The sequence below is a fragment of the Neurospora tetrasperma genome, assembly GCF_000213175.1.
Source record: "Neurospora tetrasperma FGSC 2508 unplaced genomic scaffold NEUTE1scaffold_4, whole genome shotgun sequence".
NCBI lineage: Eukaryota > Fungi > Ascomycota > Sordariomycetes > Sordariales > Sordariaceae > Neurospora > Neurospora tetrasperma.
Window position 1 is genome coordinate 1,542,983 of NW_009799102.1, and position 19,301 is coordinate 1,562,283.

At 53.5% G+C, this 19,301-nt stretch overlaps 6 protein-coding genes across 6 annotated transcripts; 3 read left to right on the forward strand and 3 right to left on the reverse strand.

Annotated features, from left to right (window-relative positions):
* Window positions 1-282: 282 nt before the first annotated feature.
* On the reverse strand, window positions 283-1,192 carry NEUTE1DRAFT_65058 (uncharacterized protein; the record flags this gene model as incomplete). Its single annotated transcript, XM_009853766.1, has 1 exon — window positions 283-1,192. One exon carries the CDS (start codon window positions 1,190-1,192, stop codon window positions 464-466), a length of 729 nt encoding a protein of 242 aa, XP_009852068.1.
* A 442-nt stretch (window positions 1,193-1,634) lies between these two features.
* On the forward strand, window positions 1,635-3,158 carry NEUTE1DRAFT_83741 (uncharacterized protein; the record flags this gene model as incomplete). The annotated part of the gene is made up of 4 exons (XM_009853767.1): window positions 1,635-1,823; window positions 1,903-2,026; window positions 2,115-2,421; window positions 2,495-3,158. 4 exons carry the CDS (start codon window positions 1,791-1,793, stop codon window positions 2,907-2,909), a joined length of 879 nt encoding a protein of 292 aa, XP_009852069.1.
* Window positions 3,159-3,422: 264 nt separating this feature from the next.
* Window positions 3,423-7,609, forward strand: NEUTE1DRAFT_65062 (uncharacterized protein; the record flags this gene model as incomplete). The annotated part of the gene is made up of 2 exons (XM_009853768.1): window positions 3,423-3,494; window positions 3,637-7,609. 2 exons carry the CDS (start codon window positions 3,423-3,425, stop codon window positions 7,408-7,410), a joined length of 3,846 nt encoding a protein of 1,281 aa, XP_009852070.1.
* A 2,620-nt stretch (window positions 7,610-10,229) lies between these two features.
* NEUTE1DRAFT_147140 (uncharacterized protein) lies at window positions 10,230-12,195 on the forward strand (the record flags this gene model as incomplete). Its single annotated transcript, XM_009853769.1, has 3 exons — window positions 10,230-10,468; window positions 10,567-10,981; window positions 11,043-12,195. 3 exons carry the CDS (start codon window positions 10,237-10,239, stop codon window positions 12,013-12,015), a joined length of 1,620 nt encoding a protein of 539 aa, XP_009852071.1.
* A 278-nt stretch (window positions 12,196-12,473) lies between these two features.
* On the reverse strand, window positions 12,474-14,693 carry NEUTE1DRAFT_101756 (uncharacterized protein; the record flags this gene model as incomplete). The annotated part of the gene is made up of 5 exons (XM_009853770.1): window positions 12,474-13,618; window positions 13,703-13,932; window positions 13,992-14,049; window positions 14,107-14,517; window positions 14,663-14,693. 5 exons carry the CDS (start codon window positions 14,691-14,693, stop codon window positions 12,474-12,476), a joined length of 1,875 nt encoding a protein of 624 aa, XP_009852072.1.
* A 1,448-nt stretch (window positions 14,694-16,141) lies between these two features.
* Window positions 16,142-19,219, reverse strand: NEUTE1DRAFT_138623 (H+-transporting ATPase; the record flags this gene model as incomplete). Its single annotated transcript, XM_009853771.1, has 5 exons — window positions 16,142-16,188; window positions 16,256-18,450; window positions 18,516-18,649; window positions 18,774-18,980; window positions 19,040-19,219. The coding sequence occupies 5 exons, from the start codon at window positions 19,217-19,219 to the stop codon at window positions 16,142-16,144; spliced, it is 2,763 nt and encodes a 920-aa protein (XP_009852073.1).
* Between the last annotated feature and the right edge of the window lie 82 nt (window positions 19,220-19,301).

Genomic DNA, 19,301 nt, shown 5'->3' on the forward strand with positions numbered 1-19,301 from the left:
GGCTCATGAGAAATGAGACAGAATTCGTACGTTATCTAAATAATTGTAGGATTAGCTTCAGTTCAGTTAGCTTTCCACTCTGGCGACCGATGTGGATCATCTGGGTAGGACACACTTAGTATGATACAGCAATCAAATATTGTAGTGTGGCGCTTGCATCGCAACAGCGTCGGGTAGTCCCTCACTCAGTGATTCTTGTCCCTTGAATACCCCTCGGAAGACGTGAACTCCCAATACAGACAGGCTGGGCATCTGACGCGGTTCCCTGAAAGGCCTGAAAGTCCCGGCCCCGCGTGTTATAACAACGCATTTGCCGTCTTATTCCAAATCTTCCAGGCTCCCCACACGTTCGGCATCAGTTAGCAGATACAGAGCCCTCCTATATAGTCAGACCACGCAGACCACAGCCCTTCTGCCCTCTCCAGGGCGCGAGACGAACTTCAGCCATTTTCCGCTTGATCATCTACTCCCCCTTCTTCCCACTCCTGACAACAAAGTATCTCCCAACCTTTTGCTCAGCTGATCCCAACACATCCCAATCCTCAGCCTCATTTTTCTTCTTTTCTTTCAGCTCCTCCATCTTTCTCCGCCTTGGCCGCCGGCAATGACCAACAATATCCTCCTCCGCCAGCGCCCCTTCAAGCATCTTCAGATCAATTGTGATGTCCGCCAGTCCCTCCGGAGACTCATCTCGGATCGAACTCAACGGCGCCAGCTCCTTGGCTTGATCTGAAGGATCCGTGGTATCCACCGACTGGATGGCCCGCACGAAGTGCAGGTGTGAGTGCAGAGCTGAGAGGAGGCGGGTGGTGGAGGCAGGGTCGGAGGCGGAGGGCGGGGGGAGGGCGGAGAGGCGGGCGAGGTGGTGCAGAGTTTGGGGGGTTATTTCGCTTTCTTCGGGTTGGGTTGATGAGGATGGTGTGGATGATGGAGGAAGAAGAGAGCGGACGGACCAGGTTGGCGTGGAGAGGATGACTGATGGGTCGATTTGTGATGGTGGAGAGAGTTTGGAGGAGCCGCCGCGGGCGGTGGATTGAGGGAAGGTTTCGGTTGTAAAAGATCGTGACCGGGGAAGGTCACGGGTTGATGGCTGGCTGGAGTTGGAGTTGGAGCTGGAGCAGGCCGAGAGGGCCGAGGAGGTGGTTGAAAGAGCTGCGCGGTGGCAGGCGCGGCAGATGGTTTTTGTTGTCATGATGGCCTTGATGGGAAGAAAATGCCTCGATTTTCAAAGTAGTATAGCTGAAAGGGAGATGTTGACTTGCGTTGTTCTATGGGGTTTACATATGATGTGGCTTAGAGATTATTTGATGCTTTGATGGGTGGTTTCAGGTGAGGCTCTGGTAAGAAGTCGCGATATGAGAGGTTGAGATGAAAGAGAGCGAGACATTTGCGAGGTACCTGTTGGGCGTCATAGCTGAGCTTTGGTTGGTTGAAGGCTAGACCCCTGCCACCGGGCCACTTGGTGAGGCAAGCTACCAGCCCTCAGGGAACCTGTTCAGGCGTCAAGGGCTTGGCGAGCCGGCATCAGCGATCACAGCCCGCTAAAGTGATCATCCCCCCCAATACCGGCCAACCCCCCAATCCCATGCCGCATACCTTACCCCGGGAGACAACGAAACACCTCGGGCTCCTGCAACCACCAACACGACACCATCCCGACCAACACCTGAGCTTCTTCGAACGCGCCCGATTCCGAACAATTGGGACACCCATCAATCGGCTTCATACAGCGAACGCGACTCCAACTTAGAACTTTGCCCATCTATATACCGTCTAATAACTTGCCCTTCATGGCTGTCGATCCGCGCGTTCTCCAACAAGAGGTTTGAACCTGCCCCTCCTGGCCCCTCCTGACACTTTCGCGACAATGGACACATTGCTGATGCCGAATGCGAACACCAGGCAGAGAAGACCCTCGCGAGCGCGTCCAAAGGCTGGGGTCTCTTCGGAAACAAGGAAGAAAAGTACCAAAATGCGGCGGATCAGTACATACAGGCGGCCAACGCTTTCAGGTTGCAGAAGTCAAGTACGTCATCACAATCATCAACATCCACGATGCGCTTTCGGGCCAGATGAACCTCGCGACAAGTCCTAACATTCTGCCCACTACCCAGACACCGAGGCCGGCAAGTGTTTCGAGGAAGCTGCCAAGATCTTCACTGAGAAGTTGAAGGAGCCCAACGATGCGGCGAATGCCATGTTGGACGCCTTCAAGGTCTATAGGAAAGATGCCCCGGATAATGCTGTGCGCTGCGTCGAGGTTGCCATCAAGCAGTATACCATGGCGGGTAACTTCCGGAGAGCTGCGTCGCACAAGGAGAACCAGGCTGAGGTCTACGAAAACGAGCTGCAGAATAAGCCAGAGGCTACCAAGGCCTATACAACTGCGGCCGAGTGGTATGAGAACGACGGTGCTGTCGCGTAAGTGATTTATGCCCACGGCTTTTGCGCCATATTACGAGTCCAACAAGTCGTTCTAACCAGCTGTGTGTAGTCTTGCGAACAAGCTGTGGCTCAAGGTGGCCGACCTCTCTGCCCTCGCGGGCGACTTTTTCGGTGCTATTGAGAAGTTCGAGAAGGTTGCGGAGGCGTCACTCGGCAACAACCTGATGAGGTACTCGGTCAAGGAGTACTTCCTCAAGGCCGGTCTCTGCTCCTTGGCGACCAAGGATATGGTCACTGCTCAGCGTAACATCACCAAGTACGCCGAGAAGGACCCATCATTCACGGGTCAGCGCGAATACCAACTCCTGGTTGACTTGTTGGAAGCAGCCTCAAACAACAACCTCGAGATGTTCCAAGATAAGCTTGCCGCGTACGATAAGATGAGCCGGCTCGATGACTGGAAGGCGGCCGTTCTTCTCCAGATCAAGAACAACTTTGAGGAGGCAGACAACGAGTTTTCATAAACAGGGTGGAGGAACTTATGATATACAGCCTTCTATCACTGCCTGGTTTCCTTCTTTCCTTTTTCTTTTCTTTGTTATCGTATCGGCGTTTTCTGGTTGGGAGGGGGATGAACTGTCATATCATGAATACGGTCATCGACGCTTTGGTGATTTACGGAAGACCCAAACAAACCTGCTGTCTAGGGTAGAAATGGGCTTAAAGCAATAGAAACTTGTTCCTAATGGGTATGCGTTATTTGTACAATCCAACATGAATTATTGTATTTCATAACCTTGATGGCTGCCCAAGCGGAACATAGGTACCTCTATAAGCATGAGATGCCATAGCTAACCCTGGAGTTACAGTTGGGATCAGTTTCGGACTGGCGCCAGACCCTTATCAATGACACCGGGTGGGGCGTGCGCGCCGATAAGCGACAACTTTTCGAACTTTTCTGTTCTTCATGACATCGATTTCAGCACTGCGAAGCGGCTTGCATTGTCCCACTCCAGCGCCATTCCATCACATTCACGATGGCCTCCTCTCCGTCTTTGCAGGAGAAACTGGACAAGATTCGGTCTCCGAATCTCCAGAGCCAGAAGCAGGTAAGCCAGAGTCATGATGCATCTCTCCTTTTTCCATCTTTTGTCTTCTGCATCCCTACCCTCTTCCTTCCAGCCTGCCATTGCAGTGGCCTGTCGCAAGGCCGCCTCCATCGTGGACAATGGACCCTGACTCTAGCCACAGACTGCCAGTGTCCTCGAGGCTATCGAGGCCACCTTCAAGGAGCGCAATACACCCGCGACTCCTACCGCCTACTTCGCCGCCCTTCTCAGTCTACTCAACAACGAAAACCTCGCGACCCCCGTCGTCTACCTCCTCGATGTCGTCACTCCTTTCGCTCCAAAGCCTATTCTTCAGGCCAAGTTCACTCAGATCATCACCATCCTCGCGCCAGTACTATCCCTCCCCGATGCCGATGCTCCCCTCATGAGGGCCTCGATCGGCTCTCTCGAGAGCTTGCTCCTTGCTCAAGATGCGACACAATGGGAGCTCGGTACCGCCCAGATTGGCCCCCGCCGGGCTGTGGCCGGCCTCCTCGCCCTTGCCCTCGACCCGCGTCCCAAAGTCCGCAAGAGAGCCCAGGAAGCGCTCAGGAACATACTGAAGAACCCTCCGCCGAGCCCGTCTCTCGACCACCCCGCCGCCCCCATGTGCGCCGAGACAGCCATGCAGAGCCTCCGTCTTGTCGCTGACAAGGCCGCCGCCCAGAGGAAGGAAAAGAAGACTACCGACTCTACCCACGATCCCGAGCTTATCCACGCCTTGCAACTCGTCAAGGCTGTCGCCTCTGGAAGCGGTGGCTGGCCCAGCAAGAGCATTGAGTCTTTGTGCGAGCTCCTTCTCAGCATTGCCCGGACTGGCAACGAGCACATGAGCATGGCTGTCTTCGAGATCTTCGAGATGATGTTCGAGGGCATGGCCGCCGACGAGGTTGCCTCCGCCAAGCTTCCTCGGCTGCTTGAGATCATCAGAGAGCTCCGTCCCGCGCCCAACGATACCCAGCTTCTCCCTCCCTGGATCGCCATTCTGTCGAGAGCCTACGATGTTGCCGGTCAGATTTCGCCCGCCGAGACCTTCCAAGAGCTGGTCGATCCTTTCACTCTGGTTGCAGGATACCTCGAGTCCCAGCACAAGAATATTCGCGTTTCGGCGTCCGAGTGCTTGGTCTCCTTCCTGGCCAACTGTGTCCCCAAGGAGGCCATCCTTGAGCCTTCGATTTTTGACGAGAAGGTCATTCAGCAACTAGTCAAGGTTGTCGAGGGCCTTCTCACCGTCCAGTACCAAGCTGCCTGGATGGAGACTTTCAACGTTCTTGGTGCCATGTTCGATGCCTTTCGGTGGCAGGCTAACCCTTACCTCCTTTCCGTCGTCAAGAGCATCGGCGAAATCCGCGGTAACGATTCTTTCGCTGGAAAGCAGGAAGCCGACGAGGTCCTTGGCAAGGCGATTCGTGCAATGGGTCCTGAGGCGGTCTTGAATGTTCTTCCCCTGAACCTCGCGAAGCCCGTCAAGGGTCAGCCTGGCAGAGCTTGGATGCTTCCTCTTCTCCGTGACTACACCTCTAACACCAATCTTGCGCACTTCAAGAGCGAATTAGTTCCTCTCAGTGCTATCATGTTCCAGCGTGTGATTGAGCACCAGGGCGAGAAGAACATTCACATCAAGATCTTCGAGACTGTGGTTCAGCAGATTTGGTCGATTCTTCCCGGCTACTGCGACCTTCCCCTTGATCTTGTTGAGGCCTTCGACACAGGCTTCGCTGAGATGTTGACCAACCTTTTGTACGAGCAGGTTGACCTGCGCTTGGATATTTGTCGCGCCCTCAGGACCGTTGTTGAGTCCAACCAGGCCATCGCCACTTCCGATGAGGTCGATGACCTTATCCTCTTTGGCAGGGTCAGCAAGGAGCAGGCGCAGAAGAACTTGGAGTACCTCGGAACCACCTTTGCGGCTGACTTCCTCGCTGTTCTCTTCAACGTCTACAGCACCACTCTCCCCCAGAAGCGCGGCCCTGTCCTCCAGACCATCAATGCTTACCTCAGCATCATCCCCCCCGCGCGTCTTACCGAGACTTTCAACATGGTGTGCGAGAAGCTCGCCGAGGCTCTTCAAGAGGTTGTTGAGAAGAAGCCCCAACAGCAGCAGAAGGCCGATCACATGCCTTCTGCCGCGCACACTCTCATGGACCTGGTCGTTACCATGTCTATCTACCTCCCCCGTGCCAGCTTCGAGGCTCTTTTCAAGATCGCTTCAGTGGTCATCTTCAAGGATGATGACCCTCAGCTGCAGAAGAAGGCTTACAAGCTCATTCCTCGCTTGGCGGATTCCCCCATCGGCAAGGCCGCCCTCGAGGAGAGACATGGCGAGCTCCAAACCCTGTTCCTGTCCAGCTCTGAGAAGGTGTCGGCACCTGCCCGGAGAGAGCGCCTGGCTGCCATTGCTGCTCTGATTCACTTCATCCCCAAAGATTCCCTGCATTTCATTCCCTCCATTCTTTCAGAGGTTGTCATTGGCTGCAAGGAGCACAACGAGAAGGCTCGCACCACCGCCTTCGACCTTCTGGTTCTCCTTGGCCAGAAGATGGTTTCTGCTCAGGGCTCTTTGATCGATAACAGCAAGGTCCCTCACATGCCCGCGGATGCTCCTGCGGCTACCGCCTCTATTGAGGAGTTCTTCACCATGGTCAGTGCCGGTTTGGCTGGCAGTACCCCCCACATGATTTCGGCCTCTATCACTGCCATTACCCGCGTTCTTTATGAGTTCCGCGAGACCGTCAGTAAGGAAACACTGTCCGACCTTGTCCAGACCATGGACCTCTTCCTTACTTCCAACAACCGCGAAATCGTGAAGAGCGTTCTTGGCTTCGTCAAGGTTTGCATCATCAGCCTGCCCACCGAGATGATGACACCCCGCCTTCCCACACTCATTCCCAACGTTATGGTTTGGAGTCACGAGCACAAGGGCCATTTCCGCTCCAAGGTCAAGCACATTATCGAGCGTATGATCCGTCGCTTTGGCTTTGAGGCCGTTAGCAAGTACTGTCCCGAGGATGACAGGAAGTTGATTGTCAACATCCGCAAGACCAAGGAGCGCGCGAAGAGGAGAAAGGAGGCCGGCAAGGAGGCCGGTGAGGGTTCGGATGACGAGGCCGGCGGCAGAAATGCCAGCCGGTTCGAGAGCGAGTACGACCACGCCCTTTACAGCAGCGACGACGACAACGAGTCGGAGCAGTCCGACGACTCGGACGCCGAGATGACGGGCAAGCGCAGCAAGAAGGGAGGACAGTCACAGCAGAAGGGCGGCAACACGTACATTTTGGAGGATGAGAACGAGCCTCTGGATCTACTCGACCGCAACGCCCTCGCCAACATCTCGTCCACCAAGCCGACCAAGCTCAAGAGGCACACCACCAAATCCAAGGCCAAGACGGACATGGACGGAAAGCTCATATTGGGCGAGGACGGCGACATGATGGAGGTCGACGTGCCCAAGGGCGGCAACGACGACGAGGACGGCGTTGGCGCCTATGTGGCGGCGCTCAAGGGCAAGGATGCTCCCAAGAGGGGTCTCCGTGGCAAGCTTAAGTTCTCTAGCAAGGGCAAGAAGAATGACGACAGCGATGACGAGGATGATGGTATGGACATCGACGATAACACAGCCAAGGAGATCAGGCAAAACATGCGCGGCGGTGGCCGTGGTGGTGGTGGTGGTGGTGGTCGTGGTCGTGGAGGTGGCCGCGGCTCTGGCGGTGGACGCGGTGGTGGCGGCCGTGGTGGCGGCCGTGGGCGAGGTGGTAGTGGTGGTGACAGGAGAGGTGGCCCTGGCCGTGGTAGCTTTAGCCGTGGTGGTGGTGGTCGCGGCGGCAACGATCAGGGAAGGAGAAATATGGGCGAGGGTAGGAGGACGGGTGGACCAATGCGTGGAGGCGTCGGTAAGGGCGGAAGGGGAAGGAACTAAGTTCAAGTGTTTGTCGGTTTTATCTTGTCAGATCAGATAGCCTTGCGAGGACACTGCCCCCGGGTTTCAGTTTGAGATATCATGTCTGTTTTTGTTTGTCTTTCTGGTAACGGAGTTCGATTTAAAAGTATTTACCTAGATGGACTGATTTTCTGAAAGTATGCCATCATCATAATCACCAATGTAAAGCCGTCATGTTCAATGGGTATCAGTAGAACAGTGCACTCATCCTGTCCCGAGGGGACTGCCATGACAACCCCTAACCCTAGTCCTCAGGGGCAGCAACAGCTGCCGCTTGCCAGTTGTGGTTGATGCTTAGCGCGAAATTTCAAGTGGAGAAACCATTGCCCCGTACGCCCAATGGAATCCACGATCCGGTCGGGGTACCTCCGCACCTATAAAAGACTCTTCCCCTCAACTTGTTTTTTGGAAGGTTTTTTTCTCCTTTTTTTCTCCTCAGAAAGTTGCACCCGGGGACGCAGAATATAGGCCCAATGACGAATTCTACTGTTTCAGACAGTCGTTGGGTTGTATTAACCGGGGAGATTAAAACTGAGAGTCTCAAGAATTGCTATGAATGCGTTGCCCTTGTTTTCTTCGGAAATCAAGGCTACGCGATGAATACGCGATCCCGTTTGGCTTCGACATTTTGACATCCGTTGTTTTTTTTGCTTCTTTTTAGATAGTACTTTGATTTGATGCTCGAGTGAAGTGGAAAATAATGCCTGGGCTATGCTATACACTAGTTCGTTCCTACTGAGCGCTGCGCTTGCGCATGAGAATATTGTTCGCTATCGAACCTTCTTCGTTCGAGTTCACCATGGCCGTCTCTGTGCCGTGCGTGCCGTGCGTTTTCCACCGGCACGGCGTCCGGGTGCTCTCCTGTCCGACTACTGCCGGTTCTCCGTGGTTAGTGGTTGGACGTGCTCCGTCCCGAACGGTCCGGTCTGGGTTCGGGATCTGTTACGCCATAAACGGCGTCATGTTGACGGCCGTGATTGAGAGCAACGATGTGCTCCAAAGACGTTTCGATTGATGATGAGAAATCAGAGATCTTGTACCTTGATGCCGCGGTTCTCTACGATACATCGTTGCGTTTGAAACAGGAAGCTATATATGTGTTTTGACGAATGTTGATTGGGACATTTCAGTTAACTGCTTGCTTATGCTTACAGGTTAAATACCCATTTCACTAGAACCGAGTACCTCGCTTTCTTACAAGAGTTCAACAAGATGGAAAACAAATGGGGAAATCATAAAGAGGAGAAAACACAAAAATACAGTCGGGAATCACACACTGTAATTCTTAAGCTCGTATATCCTTTTCACCGATCAATGTTCTCCTACTGCTTGTCATAAAACCAGCCGTTCACTTGAGCCCGATCGTCGGGATTCGAACCTTCGGTCAGCTAGTCGTGTTGCATTCTACGTGGGGTTTCTCTCGTGGCATGCTTGACGACCAGTCATGAACATCGGTACTCTTTCAAGAAAAAGGGGAAAGTAAGCGGCCGCCGATAGTCTTGCGACGGTTCCATGCGTTCGTCTTAGGGGCCGCATCTGGCAGGTGATACCGTGCGCCTGGTATCGTCGCGGACGAGAAACATGTCTTTCCCTTCCCGTCCATTCAAATCCCCAGCCTCAGCAGCGGCGTCGCCCCAAACCTGGGGACCGTGACGGAAGCCATCGGTTGACCGATGCAAAACATCCAAACTTCCTGTCTGTTGTTCCTGCCTAGATGGCGGTGGAGGGTCCGACTGGACTCAAGGTTCAGCTCAGCCGATGGGCGCTCCTTCCTACTTTCAAGGTTTCGTAGCACAGGCAGACGCGAAAGCACCTTCCCTTCACTGCCAGAACGGCAGGAGATGCCTTCAATTTTAGCAGCGACCACCGTCCTCTTCATTTCCCTTTGCCCTTGTGAAGGAACTGAACCATGAAGCAAGCGCTTAGGCATCGCATGGTCTTTCCGTCACCTTTACCCAGCATCTCAACAAGACAACAAACGAAACCTTGGACGCCGGGCCAAGTGGAATCCGTTGCCCACGCCTGAAGCGGTTTTTCAATCGGGTATCAAATCCAATGCCCTTTCTCAACTCCCCGCGTTACACATGTGGTCATATGAGGAAGTGATCAATGGAGAAGATGGGTGGACAAGAGGAGCTGCCGGACGAGCCTATGTAAGTGCGATTCTCTATCAATTCATCGTTTGCGCCATCGGATTCGCCTTTCAAGATCACCTATGTTGTACCAGCCACACCCTCGTCTTGTCTCGACCACTGCAAGTGCAGGGCGGATTTCTGGATCACTTATCTTCCCTTTGTTGTCGTCCTGCTGGCCAGTCCACCAACTTTCTGGGGGTGGCAGCCAATCGCTATCGGACCCGGACAAGCCCGCTACGTACGACAGCGATGCATGTGTAGCACCTCTGCTGCCCAAGCCAGAGAAGCACTGCAGTCTTGATCCTCTGTTCTACCTTATGCCACGGCTCCAGGGGCTTCCAGGCCCAATGGGCACGGCGACCAAGTGGTCCCAACAGGCTGACCTGTTTCGGCTGCATTGACCGGCATCAGCCATCCAGCCAGCCAGCCCTGTTGTCATTGGAATGATACAGGCTTTGATCTCCGTCGGCTGGTGTAGGGCCGCCATCTCATCATACAGCTGTGCATCACCTTTATATGGCTGGCTGGCTGCCCCATTGCTCGTCAACATGCAGTCCAGGCCACGTTGCTTCGAGAAGCATTGCCGTTCGACATCGTCAAGTCCAGCGGGGCCGCTACCACCGCTCTTCTTTCCTTACACCACACAGCTTCTCACGGACCTTATTTGCCCATGGCGACGACTGTCGAGGCTAACCGCTACCCTAGGAAGAAGGTCGCCATCGTCGGCAGCGGTGTCACGGGAATCGGTGCTCTATGGGCCTTGAACAGAAGCCCTCATGATGTCCACCTTTTTGAGGCTTCCGATCGGCTCGGAGGACATACCAACACGGTGGAATTCCAAAATGGAAAGCTCAGCACCCAGGTTGATACTGGCTTCATCGTCATGAACAAAGCCACATACCGTACGTCCCTCTTCCCCAGTCCCACCCACGCATCGGTACCTTGCAGTAGTCTACATCGGCTGCTTGTGTGGGTGCACATGCTAACGTCGCCCCTATAGCCAACTTCCTCAACTTCCTCAACTGTATAGGCATTGAGCCTGTCAAGACGGAGATGACCTTTTCGGTCTCTAGAGACTACGGAAAGTTTGAGTGGGCTAGATCCTCACTAAACTCCTTATTTGCTCAGCGTAGCAATATCTTCTCCCCACGAATGTGGCGCATCATATTCGATATCATCCGCTTCAACCAGCATGCCCTCGATGTGTTGAGAGTAGACCTTGAGGACACTACCCGGACAAGAAGCCAGCATGCCGCCATCCACCCTGAGGAGACAATTGGTGAATACCTGGACCGTGAGGGCTACTCAGATGCCTTCCGAGACGACTACCTGATTCCTATGACCGCGGCTGTGTGGAGTACCAGCCCCGACAAGTGCTCTCTCGAGTTCCCTGCCGTAACTCTGATCAGATTTCTGTGCGTATGACCTTGACCATATCTCTTGTCATTGTGTTCAAGTATGCTGACCCCTTTGCAGATGGAACCATCATCTTCTGTCTACAGTTGCCGCCCGCCCAGACTGGCTTACGATACCCACAGGCTCCAAAGGATACATAGACACAGTCATGAACGGTTTCCCGTCCAACCATCTGCACCTGAAATCTGAAGTCACAAGGGTCTCTAATGAACCTGATGGCCGTGTTCGTTTGCACATCAAGGGGGGTCGCTCTGAGGTCTTTGATCATGTTATTCTTGCCACTCACGGTGACCAAGCCTACTCTATCATCCGGGACTCAGCCACCGACGAGGAGCGAGATATCCTGCGCAACTTCAGGACTTCGGATAACGTTGCGGTGTTGCATTCTGATACCTCACTCATGCCGCAGGCTCCGAGGGCCTGGAGTAGCTGGAATTATCTGACGCGGTCATCTCCCGTTACTGGCAGGAACATCGATCAGGTATCGCTGACTTACAATATGAACATATTGCAGCACATTCCTCGGGACCAGTATGGCGATGTTTTGGTGACCCTGAACCCCCTGCATCAGCCAGACCCTTCGACGGTTCAAGGAACCTACATATATGCGCACCCGCTCTACACCCCCGCCGCAATCAAAGCTCAAGAGCGGCTCGATTACATTCAGAACACCCGAGGTATCAGTTACGCAGGCGCCTGGACAAAGCATGGGTTCCATGAAGATGGGTTTAGCAGTGGCATTCGGGTTGCCATGGAACACTTGGGAGGACGGATCCCGTTTGAGTTCAAGGATTCGACATATAGTCGTGGCAGAAAGCCGGAGCTGGGATTCCTTGACTGGCTGTTAAGAGTCTGGATCTGGTTGATCCAGGTTCTCTTCATCAGCGTGTTGGATAAGTTCAGCGCGCAAGGTGCAGCAAGCCGCCGACTGGCCTCACATGTTAACAGCAAGGTGAACGGCTCGGTCATTGCTGCTCAGAGGGTTTCGGGACACATGAATGGCGGCTATGGATACAGCAAGAAGCACATCTAATGGATGGGGTATATTTGACAATAATGGATTAATGGGTAGTTCTTGCAGGCAAGTCTCTGATGAGAAAGGAAGCCATCGTAGGTTCACAGAAGAAAATGTAGTTACATGAAGGACCTGGAAGAGCTCTATGGGTGTTATGGAACCCACTTTCAATTGACTAATGGGGAGGACTGGTTTCGATAACGTTCTGTTTCATGCAACGCCCAGGACATGCACGCCGTGTGTCATAACCCTTCACACGAGGAAGAAAAGAAAAAGAAAAAAAAAAAAAGGAAAAAATAAATAAATAAATAAATAAATAACAAATGGAAACGCCGATATGCCACTTATATACCGACTCTATCCGCGCGCAGTTTCTTCAAAGGAATATACTTTTCTTTCGTGACCGCCCGTAACAACGCGTCGTAATTCATCGATCGCAGATAACCTTCCTCGCCAAGTCTCACTTCGCAATGTCCTCAAAACTCCTCTTCACAGCCATACCCTTCCTCCACCCTCGCCGTCCTATTCTTGTTCCTCCTCCCCTTACTAGTTTCCACCCCAAACGAGTATTTTTTAATCCTCGGCCCCTCGCCCACAAACAAGCTCGGATGCCGATCCCCTGGTAACGTCTGGAACATTAGACTCTTGATCACGTTTCCCCTGCTGAAAGCATCATTTGGTCCTGCATCTACGTCATCATCATCATCATCATCATCATCCTGGTCCAGGTCACCAACACCGAAGCCCGAAGCAAAGCCAATCCTATCGATAGTCTTGCTCGGCACGCGCGAGCCATCAAGCAAAGAGTATAATCCCACTGTGCCGTCGTCGTGAGCCGCGGCTGCGAGGTTGTATGCCGTGTAGTGCGGGGCGGAGAGCACGTCGAAGCCGATGTGGATGTTTTCGGCGTTGCGATAGGAGGGGAAGGTGAGAATCGGGGTAGTGGGCGTGGACATGGTTAGGGGGTTGAAGGGGGGTGGTTTTCTGGTTCTAGTTTTGGGTCGGTGTTGTTGTGGTCTTTGATTGTGGTAGGGTTTTCTGTTTCTGCTGCTGCTGCTGCTGCTGCTGCCAGGAGCTGCCGATCGCGAGGGTTGCCAACCCATGACTGTATCAATGCTAGCAGTACCGTCACCGCCATCACTGATGGTGCTGCCCTTTTCGGTCTTACACCACCGAATATCATAGAGACGCATGGCGCTCATGGGACCCGCCACCAACACCCCATGACTCCCAACGGAGCGGACGTGCGCCGCGCTACTGGGGTGCTTAATCCAGCCCCATTCCTCATCGGGCACACGCATATCCAGCACGCACACGCGGCCGGTGCGTCCGCCGACGAGGATCACTTCGGCCGGGTTGACTGTCAAAAAATCGAGGCTGAGGACTTCACCGTGCTTGGCCATGGGTGGGGGGGAGTCATGGTTGGCCTTGAAGGAGGAGGAAGGTGGTGGAGGCGTGGTGAGCCAGCTTAGGCGGGAGTCGTTGGTGAGTTGCAAGAGGCCGACGTCACCGCCAGCGATGCAGGTGAGGCGGGAGCAGGAGGGTGCTGGGCAGGAGGTATTGATGACACCGTATTTGGTGCCCTTGGGGGTAGGCGCGGAAATTTTGATTAGGTTGGGGGCTGCTCGAGGGGATCAGTCAACCGCTGGGTCTGATTATTGACTGGCGTTTTTTCGGGCACAAAGGGGGTATGTGTGAGACTTACAGTTGCCTAGCTGCCACGTCGGCCGCTCCTCTTCTTCTATGGGAGGTTCGGATTGGCTTGGAGAGAACCAAGCGATGGAGGGAGTGCGCGTCGGCATCCTAGATGTGAGAAACATCCTGCCGGATGGCTCATGGAATCTGAGTGAAGAGAGCTGAGGGATGGTAATTGTTTCCGGCATTGGCATAAAGTCAGTCCGTCTGTATCTGACATTTGCGTACGCAAAGTTGACCCTAATATCAAGCCAAAGATCAGAATCTATCCAAGAGTCAATGTAATTGGAACGACTTACTCATCAGCACCATCCCTCGGGATGTACGAGCTCGTCAAGGAGTCGTCGTCAACCGCTGCTCTGATCGTCAGTATATCGGTTCAAACCAACCTCGTAGAAAGAGAAAGACACCCACCTGCATAAGTAACCCCCAACCCTGTCCTCGAGTCCGAACCTCCCACCCACAAGTGAGAAATGGTTCCAATCATGATCCCGTTTTGAATCAGGTCCGGCCAAAGATCGACCTTTCCCTTGTCAGTTAACCCCCTGGCCCATGACTTTATCACCGTATCGTCATCTCCGCCATTGTGAACCACCGGCCTATACTGGGTTGTCTCTCTTTCCAGGAACCCTCCCAGAAAAGGGTCTTCCAGGATCTTTGCTCGCTTTAGTTTTCGAGGGAACGCAAGCAGCCTCTTTTCCTTCTCCTCTTCTACACGCTTCTTCTCCTCGAGCAGACGACGCCGCTTTACGTCGTTAGATGTGTAGCGTGCCGTTGGCGCCGTTTTGTTGTCTTCTATCTTGAAGTACTTGCCTTTTTCGGGATCTAGAAAAGTGTTAGTAAGTCGTACGAGTTTATACGGTCAAAGAGGTAGCTCGATCCCCGATTATAGATAGTTTTGCTCATTTCGGGTTGGATATCACACAATAGAGCATTCACGTGGGAGGGAAAGATTATTTCCCATACGTACCAAAATAGAACCCTGGAAGCTCTACCGGCATCTTTGGAGTCTTGCTGCTGCCGCTGCCAAATCGGAAGATAGCAATACCGCGCTCTCACCAAGAGGGGACAAAAAGTCCTTACACGTATCACGAATGACAGATACTGCCCCGAAACCACGACGGCAATAACCTCTCGTTCGTCTCCAGGAGGTCGTCTTCGCTGGTCTCTCCTTTTTTCCCCCCCTAGGTCCTCGCAGCCCACAAACCAGAAATAACCGTGCCAAGTACAAGGCAAATGATTCGGTTCTTCACGCAATCCACGTGACAGAGCCGAAGCTATGTCGCTCAAAGCTCAACAAAGCTGCCTTAGAAGCCTGCGCTTCGAAGACCGCTGCCAGGTTTGCTTGCTAGGCAGGAGCGATGTTGTTCTGAGTCGACAGCCCGTCGTAGCCAAAGCGTTTGTGCAAAGCCTCGGCTCAAGATGCTTGGCCCTCTGCCTTCCCGAAATGCTTCTTTCGCCTGCTTCTTTCGCTCGTTTATTGCAGCCAATGCACGATAGCTTTTTCCTTCTGATACAATCAGGTCGCCGCCATGTGTGACACAAATGGAAGTGACGACCGATCCTCTATGCTGCTGAGTTGCCACTATCGATCCAACCCGTGCTGGCAAGCCAAAAGTAAGTGTAAAAGGCTGTCTCAATGAATGATCATCGGGGACAATGTGCAGTTGCTCCCGTGATAGGTGTTGCGTGTGTTAACTGCACTGTAAGCTTGAAAGTAGAGTTACAAAACACAGCAAGTATCTATGGATGTAGTCAGTGACTGTTGAAATTATTCGTCTGGGATGCCGTGATTGCGTCTGAGCGCGTTTTTCGCAATCGAGGACTTACCTGGGAGCGTGTTGTGGTGTATAAAGATCTGATGTTTGGACGCACAAAGGTTGACCGAGTGGGTAATAGCGCCAGATGCCAGATGCCAGTCAGAAGTTGAGGGAAGAGAAATAGTTATGTCATTTGCGTTGGTGGCCAGAGGCAGCTCCATGTTAGCGTGGTGTTCAGACTTTTTGGAGTCAGTTAGGCCCACTTTGCCAGGTCACGGGTAGGTACCTGCATTTGGTCACCACCACCCAACTCGTGGGAAACAACATGAGGGACTGCATGATCCAAAATCTCCATTGTGCATTCAAGTTTGCAGCCTGAAGTCAACCCAAGTGTCCAAAACTTGACACGCTCAACATGGCAGCTTTCACAGGAACTTATTAGGTTATTAGATTTTACAGTTTTAGTATTAGTATCTAAGAAATGTAATGGGTACGTATACCCCTAAGAAGTTGTGGACACAAATTCCAGAAAGAAAAGCCTGGCGGCAAACTCCCAGCCCTAATCTAAAATCTTCAATGGCTGAGATGCCACCAAGGGGTATACCAAGGGGGGTCATATGGAGTTATCATCCCGTCATTTCAATCAGGCAACCTTCATGAACATTGCACCCGGAAAATCATTATATCGCTTATTGCGACTTCTCATGCTGAGTAGAGACACGCTGGAGAGAGACAACTGTGAGGGAAGTATTGTTAGCTATTGGTCAAGGCGTCAACGTTAGAAGGAAGTCAATGTAACTTACCAAAGTCCTCAAGCGAGCGCTGCTTCTGGTTGCCCTTAGGGGACTTGCCGTGCATAAGGTTATCGAAGCCAACGCTGTCCTGGAGGATGTAGTAGACACCGCCCATGATGCAGAAGATACCGAAGGAGAAGATCCAGATACGGACAACGGCGACGATGGAGGTGTCGGAGTGCTCGAACCAGCCCCAGATGGTGAAGCAGGTGGCAAGAATATCAACGAGGAAGATAGCACCGCTGAGCTGCCACGAGGGGATAGAGGACCAGAAGGGACCGTTGGCACGAGTGATGAAGATGAGCCAGTTCTCAGTGAGGGAGATCTGGAGGAAGAGGACCTCGTCCATGTTACCGAAGTTCTGGACGATACCGCCGTTCTCACCCTGAGCGTACATGGTGGTGACAGTGATCCAGGTACCGACGGCAAGAACGACACCGAGGAGGACGGACATACCCCAGAGCTTGGGAAGGTTCCACTTGACGGGGGTCTGCGAGTAGGGGGCGTTGTCGTAGGCAATGGCAAGGGTGGCAACATCGGCGAAAATGGCGATGAAGACAACAAGCTCAATGTTGAGGGAACGGTTGAGAATGGCGATCCAGAGACCGAGGAAGATCTCCAAGTGGATAGACAGAGCGATACGGTAGACAACGTAGGCGTACATGCGGTGGAAAATCTGGCGAGAAGTCTTGAGGGCATCAATGATGGCACCGAGACCAGGGGCAAGGAAGACGATATCGGCAGCGGAGCGGGCAGCATCGGAGGAACCCTCGACAGCAATACCAGTATCGGCCTTCTTGAGCGAGGGAGCATCGTTGACACCGTCACCAGTCATGGCAACAAGGTAGCCACGCTGCTGAAGAATCTCGACGACGTTGTACTTGTGCTGGGGGAAGACCTCGGCGAAACCATCGGCAGCCTCAACGAAGTCGTAGACCTCAGAGCCGGGCATGTCACCACCACCACCAAGACCGAGGCGCTCAGCGTTGTAGATGTTGGTACCGAGACCGAGCTGGCGAGAAGTCTCGCGAGCAATACCGACGGCATCACCAGTAAGCATCTTGATGGAGAGACCGAGAGTCTTGGCCTCGCAGACAGTCTTGTAGGTATCGTGACGGGGAGGGTCCATGCAGGGCATAATACCGAGAATCTCCCAAGAGCCCTCGCCACGCTTGCGGGCAACACCAAGAGAACGGAAACCACGGGTAGCGAACTCAGCAACCTTGTTCTTGTAGGCCTGGTCAACCTCCTCGGGAATGGGGTGGTCCTCCTCGACAGTCTTCAAAACGAAAAGAGGGGCACCCTTGACGCAAGTGATGCGCTCACCCTGGGGAGACTCGACAACGGCAACGACCTTCTTGGAGACGGGGTCGAAGGGGTGGAACTGAAGAACCTTGTACTTGGAGAGAACAGACTTGGCGCGGGGGTAGTACTTAAGGGACTTGAGGAAAGCCTTGTCGATGGCATCAATACCCTTCTTCTTGCGGGAAGCGGCCAAGCAGGCAGTAAGCATGAGATCCTCGGGGTCGACACCAGCGACGGTGTAGGGGTCGTGGAGGGAGAGCTTGTTCTTGGTGAGGGTACCAGTCTTGTCAGAGCAAAGAATCTCGACACCAGCAAGGGACTCGATAGCGGAGAGCTTCTGGACGATGGCCTTCTTCTTGGCGAGGTAGGCGGCACCGACAGCCATGGTGGTGGTGACGACAGCGGGAAGACCGACGGGGACACCGATGATGGTGATGGCAAGGGTGAACTCGAGGATCTGGACGATGGGGTTGGAACGGTAGAACGAGGAAACCCAGACGATGAGAAGAGTGAAGATGACGAGGATGAGGAGAATGGTACCGATACCGTTCAAGACCTCAGTGAAGTGACCAGAGCCACCGCTAGCAGCGTTGACGAGGGCAGCGGCACGACCGACGAAGGTGTTGTCACCGGTGGCGGTGATGACCACGAAAGCCTCACCACGCTTGACAGCGGAGGAAGCGAAGACCTGGTCACCCTTGTGCTTGTCGACAGCAAGAGACTCGCCGGTAAGAGCAGACTGATCAACCTGGAGGAAAGCATCATCGGTGACGATGCGACCATCAGCGGGGATAATGGTACCCTCCTCAACCTGGAGGATATCACCGGGAACGACCTCGGGGGCCTCAATCTCCTTGAGAGTACCATCACGGAGAACGACAGCCTTGAGAGCAAGAGTCCTGAAAAGGCAAATGGGTTAGCGCAATGCTCAATGGCGTTGTATGATAGCTCGTTGGCAACCTACTTCTTCAACTCGTCGACGATAGAACCAGCCTGGAATTCCTGAACGAAACCGACAACGGCGTTGAGAAGCAACAGGCCGCAGATGACACCGAAATCAACCCAGTCTTCGAGACCAGCAGCAAGGACGGCAGCACCCTGTAGTCATACTAGTCAGCATCGATGCGGTAGAGTCGCGCGGGGTGACGTCACGTTTCGTTTCAACAGCCGCAGGGATAGTGGAGTGAATCGAAACGCTTCTTGACATGTGATGGCAACGTACCTCCATGACGAACTGAATGGGACCGACGAAGAAACCGAGGAACTTGAGGAAATGGTTCTCCTTCTCCTCCTTCATCTGGTTGAGACCGTACTTGCGACGGCGCTGGACAACCTCCTCGGATGTAAGACCGACACGGGTGTCAGTCTGGAGCATGTCCTCGGGGACGACACGGCCGCCACCAGGAGTGGCCTCCTCTTCTTCCTCCTCCTATTCATGAGGGTTAGTATGCTGAGCGTTACTGAATGGGTGTGCAGTAGGTCACTTACAGCATCGTGTCCATCATGGGACTCGAGATCCTCAATGAGGGCATCAATGTCCTCATCCTCATCGTCCTCAACCTTGGGCTTAGGCTGGTAAGCGGCAGCCTCCGCCGCCTTCTCGTCGAACTTTCCGCTCTCGATGTTGGTCGACAGCGCAGGAGCGCCGCTGGCCGAGTGGTCCGCCATTGGCGTTGTGGTTTGCAGATCAAAGCTCTGCTAGGCGTATATTAAGGTACTGTAGAAACGAAGACGATGTTAGGATTAGATC